This window comes from Lates calcarifer, unplaced genomic scaffold, assembly GCF_001640805.2.
Source record: "Lates calcarifer isolate ASB-BC8 unplaced genomic scaffold, TLL_Latcal_v3 _unitig_3773_quiver_1650, whole genome shotgun sequence".
Classification (NCBI taxonomy): Eukaryota; Metazoa; Chordata; class Actinopteri; family Centropomidae; genus Lates; species Lates calcarifer.
Genome location: NW_026116518.1, coordinates 1 through 6,339, shown reverse-complemented (window position 1 = coordinate 6,339; position 6,339 = coordinate 1). Strand labels below are relative to the sequence as shown.

Here is a 6,339-nt window from a genome sequence, read left to right as displayed (position 1 = left end):
CAGTGGTGCTCGATGAAGTTAAGCTATTGACAAAGTCATGGCAGTTGATCCATATTAATTGTTGAGACATTTCACCACAAATGTGAACTTCAAGGTGGCACAAGAGGAAAAATCAGGATCATTTGAGGCATTAGGATTCATTCATTCATGACTGCATTGCATTATACACATCATTTTATTTCTGAAATTATTGTGTGTGTTTTTCACCATCAAATGTCTTCATGTTTAGATACAATGAGAAGTATGTACAACCATACCCGGGGGAGAAGGCCAACCAGATCACAGATTATAATCGTTTTGTGAGGGATGCTTCTGCCCAGAGGGGATGACTTTGTTCAGTTCAAAGTCTAACATCTGTGTTGCCTCCTGTAAGAGAATTTTCTATCTAATTCTTTGTAAATGAATGAAGGCACAAGTAAACTCGTTGTTTTTATTGTTGAAGGTTGCACTGGACCTGATGGCCAACCTAAACAGGTAAATGCTACATTACATGAATAATTTCATTGTTCACAGTGTACTTGTTGCTGTTACAACAATAATTCTGTTCAATCACTCAAACAGCCTGGAGAGACTTGGCAGAGTGGATGTCAGCAGTGTAATTGTGATGAGGATGGTGTTCAGTGTGAGCCTCGTACATGTCCCACTCAAAAACCTGTTACCTGTACTGAGGAAGGTGAGGTGCTGGTGAACCGCACAGTGGACTGCTGTGAGACACTGACATGTGGTAAGTAATTTAGAATACTACTCCTACATCTGCTGATATAATGTTTTGACAGAAACAGGAAGGATGGTTAAAGGTCTTGTTTTTGTTTAAAGATTAGTGAAATCATCAGGGGGAAGCCTACTACTCTGCATTTTAGAACTCATTTGCTCATTTTTATTTTTCAGTTTTTGAATCAGGAATGTAAGAGGTGTTAGTTTTTGTATGTAGCTGAAATGACTGGTTAGGAAAGAACTTTGAATATACTTTGTGATTAAATGCAGCAGTATCTGCTGATGTCTAATATAAAACATTTTTAATCAATGAAAGATGGTGTCTGTCATCTGAGTAATGTCAGTTACTGTATTGTTGGTAATCTTGGTTTCATTTTATTTTGCACTCACCAACTTCTGAAACATCTCACAACCAACAGAATGTAATAAGAGTCGGCTGTTCCTTGCCATCACAGAAGTGTGATCTGGGATTTGAGCTGAAGATCTACATGTCCAATGATCGTTGCTGCCCTACTTACCGCTGTGGTAAGTTCTGTGTAATGGTATCATAAAGATTTACTTACAGTAGTAGTGTGTGACAGACTAACAAACTAAACTAAGCATAAGGCTTTGATGGGATCATCATTGTTTCCATTTTTATCTAGTACCCAAAGACGTCTGTGTCTTCCAATGATACTGAGTACAAGGTAAGAAATAATATACTGCATGTATTTTAAATATATTTAAATATATTAATATATTGTGTACATTTTATTGCAGCTCTTTAAATTTAGTAGTTTAGTATTACTACTAATTAAATATAAAAAAAATAACATTTATGTTGAATATATTGCACCATTTGTCTGTATTTTATTTTGCTGGTTTTTACATAAAATTGGCTCAGACTTTACATTTTGTTGTTTATAGCCCGGTATGGAGTTCTCCAAAAACCTATGTGAAATATGCCACTGTACTGACTCTAAGGATCCTAACAGCAAGTTGAACGAGATTGCATGTTATGTGATCGAGTGTCTCTTCGTGTGTCCTGAGGTACTTTTTAATTTTATATATATATATATATATATAATATATATATATATATATATATATATATATATATATATATATATATATATATAGTCATATAAATCATAAGTCATATAAGTCAAACTAAAACACAAAGCTGATATTTTTTACTTTTCCATGTGTCATACCAATGCACATGAAACTAAAAACTATCAGACTGGCTAAAACCACTTATGTTAAGTTTTTTAAAATTTTGATAAGACTATCGTGAGCAATGAAAATGTTCTGTTAATATTGTAAGTACTAATAATTTTGTAATCAATTTAATTGATTGAACTTGCAGACCATATTGATTTGTGCATCTTTTCAAATAGAGCCATGTGTATAAACCCCAACCTGGACAGTGTTGTGGGTCATGTATACCTACAAGCTGTGTTTTGGAGATCCCAGGCTCAACTCCGATAATTATTCCTGTAAGTACAGTGTAATGCAAACGTCAATGACTGTAACATTAAATTGTGGTATTAGTTAGAATTGTTTATGTTTACTAACTGACCTCTTGTACACTGCTAACAGCCTTCACAGTCTTGGTCACCACCAGGTGACAACTGCACCAAGTATGATTGCCAGAAGGTGAAGGATGAGTTTATACTTTCTAAAAACCACATAACATGTCCTGAATTTGATCCAAAGAACTGCATTCCTGTGAGTATCCACGCCTGAAAGGAGCATAAATTCTCATTTCTAAATACTTTGTTAATAACTCTGAACTGCTTCTGACTCATTTTAGAGTTCACTTTATATCCACTTTATCTCAAACAATTCAAAAATTGCTTTTATCAAATTGAATAAAAAGAATTAGGGTCTAGTTTTTGTGCTTCTTCATTTTTGTTTTACAGTGATAGGATTTACCTCTCTGAGATTAGATTTTGATTCAGGCCAATTATTCTAATGAGCATGTATTCAAAAACTTGGGGGTTTTGAATGCACTTAAATTGTGTAGACAACCAAAATAGGCACTGCACTGTAAAAAGTGAATATCCAACAGGGTATCCAAGGAGCTTAAAAATGTATCTTAAGTGCTTCAAGAAACTGTTTTTATATGTATACAAGCCAAATGAAAAGAAATAAATCTGTAAATGACCTGAAATGATTAACACTTTAAGCTCACGTACATGGTTAAAGAAAAATGAGGGATGTAAATACGCCAAATGTGCTCAAATGTACAAAAAGAGTAAATAGTGAACAAGAAATAACATAACATCACCTTGAGGGAAAGCACCACTAATACAAGTGACTTGTGATTGTATATTTGTCAGTGTTGTATATTTGCATACTTTACATTCCATATTGTCTATATTACAGGGAACTGAACAAACTGACATGAATGGTTGTTGCAAAACCTGTAAGTATCAGTCGTTAAAATCAAAATACACCCTATTTTTTTGTTACTTTGAAATGCAATTTTACATAAAAGTATATCTCTGTGAATTTCATCTACAACTTCAGGATAATACCCCTGGCGAGTGAGTTTACGTTTTCTACTGTTTCCACTTTTACTCACAGAAAGTGTCAATAGAGGCAAAAGACAATGTATCCATGATAGATGGCCTCAGACTGATATTTAAAGGCTCATTTGGGAAACATGCCTACACACATTATACAACCAAGCTCAATACACCCCGAGAACAATATCACTGTAATGTTAAATGATTCAAAATTGTACCATCTTGCACTAATTGCACTATTTTTAAGTTGAAATTTATGGTATTTGTTCTTACGTATAATTACAAACAAACAGGTTAGACAGACTACACTTAAATTACAGGCCCTTGCTTTTGATTTCCAATTAAGTCTAACAGCATGAACAAGGTTACAACACAACCTGCGAACACCACAAGTCAATGTACCTGCAGTTGTGTGCTGCATGGATTTTTATAGAAAATGAAAAAACAATTCATGTGTGATTCACAGGTATTCCTCGTTCCAACTGTCAAAAGAAGACAAACACCACCTATCTGCGGATAAAGAACTGTAAGTCAGTTGAACCAGTGGAAATTACAGCCTGTGAAGGATCCTGTGGACCGTCATCATCAATGTGAGATTTAATAGATTTATTAGTACATCTGGGGGATGTACAGTTCAGAGCATTTTCTCAGACATGCTAAAATCACCTTTTAAAATTAATTGGGAATAGCAATGGCAGGATAAATGTTTGTTTACAAAGGACAACAGCTGACCAACACTGATCCTCTGAAACTTTATTTACAGGTACTCTGCAGAGAGCAACAGTTTCATGCATCACTGCACATGCTGTAAAGAAATGGCCACCAGTAAGAAGAAGGTGGAAATGAAGTGCACTGATGGCAAAGAGATGAAGCACTTCTACATTTCAGTTGATAAGTGTGTTTGCCAGGAATGTACTGAAAACACCAAAGGCTAACATAAACATTTTAAGACTGAAAACTAACCTGACTAAAATACTCTTATAAACTTTAATATTTCCTCTCCAAAAACTGTTAGAGAATCAAGACTCAATATGTGAAAACCAGCAGAGACACACCTCTGAGCATTAGCTGAAAGCACGTACCTGAGAACAGTCCAATACAAGATATATTAGAGCAAATTAGTAAAATGCTTAAAACAGCAGTCTGAAAGGCTTCTCTTCCAGTGAGAGAATTACTTTGAGCTGTTACACCTTCATATTTTATGTCAGCAATGCTAAATGGTGATAAAATGTTTCCTACACTTCTGGACACTGAACCTTTGAACTTTCAGAATACCTGTCATCATTTTCTCATTTATTGTCAGGGAGCCAGGTCCAGATAGTTCCTCATGAGGACAGAACATATTGGTGTTGTTGTCTCTTTTAGCCTTTTGAAGAGGTGGTTCCTTTGTCCAAATCTCATGGTGTGATATTTTCAGGGTGTTTCTCTTCCTTTTACTGTGCATGGTTTTAAAGATAAAATACAAGATTAGGTTCTGATTCTCAGTATGCTGTACCTGTCCTTTGTATATTTTTTTTGCCATCATTTCCAATTGCACCATCCACATAGAGTTTCTCATGATCCATTGAATGTAGCTTAGTGATAAAGAAACGTAATTAGAGTATCAAAGCTTCAGGGTCCTTAAAACTCAGTGAACTGGTGATTGTGTCTTTGCTTTTTCTTGTTTTTTATGAAGTTTTAACTCAATATATTTGTATTTGATGCACCTTCTGTATTCAGGGGAATCATTTAATTTCATTAAATAATATTATTCCATTTGCCTACTGCACCATGATTCATGTTTTATATTCTGGGGTCAGTGGAGATCTGGGGCTTAGCACAGAAATGTAAATGAATTTAGGGCCATGCTTCAATTGATAAATACCATTCAACCTTTTTGGAAGTGGTTTTAAAACATATTTAAAAATCATTTGCTTTCAATGACACTACTTGTCTAATATCAAAAATCAATCAATATGCAAATGTGTTGGGAAGAAAATGAGTTGCTTCACAGTGCCTCTCAGCAAAGAAATGCCATTAACAAGACCAATCATGAAAAACAAAGTGGCCATCAACTCAAGCATTGCAGTGTTGATGGCATGTGTGCTGATACAGGTGAAATGACTGTCCATCTCCTGGCTTTTGATTCATCAACTAGTGATGTAATAGTTTTAACACACTTGCCTTGCAGGATATAGCTCATTTAAAGATGGCACTATTGATTGATGTTTACTCCCAACAAAACAGAATCCAGCTGCTCTGGCTGCACCTTTTGTAAAATGTCTACCCCGATGACAAGATCATCAGGATGGTGACATAATGCCTGTCAGCAATAAGCATAATGTGCATCTCATCTGTTGTTGGCTGAGCTTTAGAGAGTCAAACTGGGACCCTGAGAAGCTCATCTGCATCAGTAACCTGGCAGAGCTTACTTACTACCTTACTTAGTGTAAGGATCTGATCTTCATGCATCTTTCTCTACACACTGCGAATGACTGTGGCTGTGGGACTGTCTGAAGACAGGATGTTGAAGGCATGCAACAGCCTTCAGTGGAGGACTCCAGCTAGAGTCTGCTGCTTTGCATCTGTCTCAAGGCAACAGGACTGAAAGTCTCCTCATGTAGAGGACTTTGGTCTGAATTATTGAGAAATGCAGGCCTTTTTTGCCATGAAGAGAAAGCCTACTGCTCTGATGGTATAATCAGCTGAATTTAAATCACTGAGCATGTCACTGCACTGCCATGCTTCTGTGGACCCTCAGATATAGAGGAAAATCCATCAAATAGAATTTTTAACTGACAAAGGAATCATGAACAAGAATAAATGTTAAAACACATGTATTGACACATAGAATTTTACAAATACATTTTTACCATTTGTTGAAAATCTTTTTTTATTATTATTTTGAATTGTGATTTTTAAAATGACATTGAGAAAATTGCTGAACACAATGAGATGGTGTGTATCTATAATAACATGTCTTAATATACTGCTTTGTGAACTTTAGAGCTACACAACAGTATGTTCAGAGATGTAATTGTGCGTATACACAGGTATATTGTTTACTTTGAAATCAAACACAGAAGTCACAAAGCTTCATCAAAGGTGAGCAGTGAGGGTGTTAGGCTGTCTC

At 35.5% G+C, this 6,339-nt stretch overlaps 2 protein-coding genes across 2 annotated transcripts; both read left to right on the top strand.

Annotated features, from left to right (window-relative positions):
• Positions 1-306: 306 nt before the first annotated feature.
• LOC108894676 (mucin-5B-like) lies at positions 307-1,144 on the top strand (the record flags this gene model as incomplete). The annotated part of the gene is made up of 4 exons (XM_018693317.2): positions 307-368; positions 443-474; positions 562-724; positions 1,134-1,144. Coding segments are annotated over exons 1-4 (249 nt in total), but the record flags the coding sequence as incomplete, so codon positions are not given.
• A 243-nt stretch (positions 1,145-1,387) lies between these two features.
• On the top strand, positions 1,388-4,987 carry LOC108894679 (intestinal mucin-like protein). Its single transcript, XM_018693320.2, has 7 exons — positions 1,388-1,400; positions 1,621-1,743; positions 2,094-2,192; positions 2,296-2,424; positions 3,085-3,124; positions 3,694-3,817; positions 3,991-4,987. The coding sequence occupies exons 2-7, from the start codon at positions 1,627-1,629 to the stop codon at positions 4,160-4,162; spliced, it is 681 nt and encodes a 226-aa protein (XP_018548836.1). The 5' UTR covers positions 1,388-1,400; positions 1,621-1,626; the 3' UTR covers positions 4,163-4,987.
• Positions 4,988-6,339: the final 1,352 nt, after the last annotated feature.

Coding starts and splice junctions, on each gene's coding strand:
- LOC108894679 (XM_018693320.2), top strand. CDS start 1,627: ATGGAGTTCTCCAAAAACCTATGTGAAATATGCCACTGTACTGACTCT. Junction 2,193..2,295: donor CAACTCCGATAATTATTCCT/GTAAGTACAGTG, acceptor CACTGCTAACAG/CCTTCACAGTCTTGGTCACC. Junction 2,425..3,084: donor ATCCAAAGAACTGCATTCCT/GTGAGTATCCAC, acceptor TCTATATTACAG/GGAACTGAACAAACTGACAT.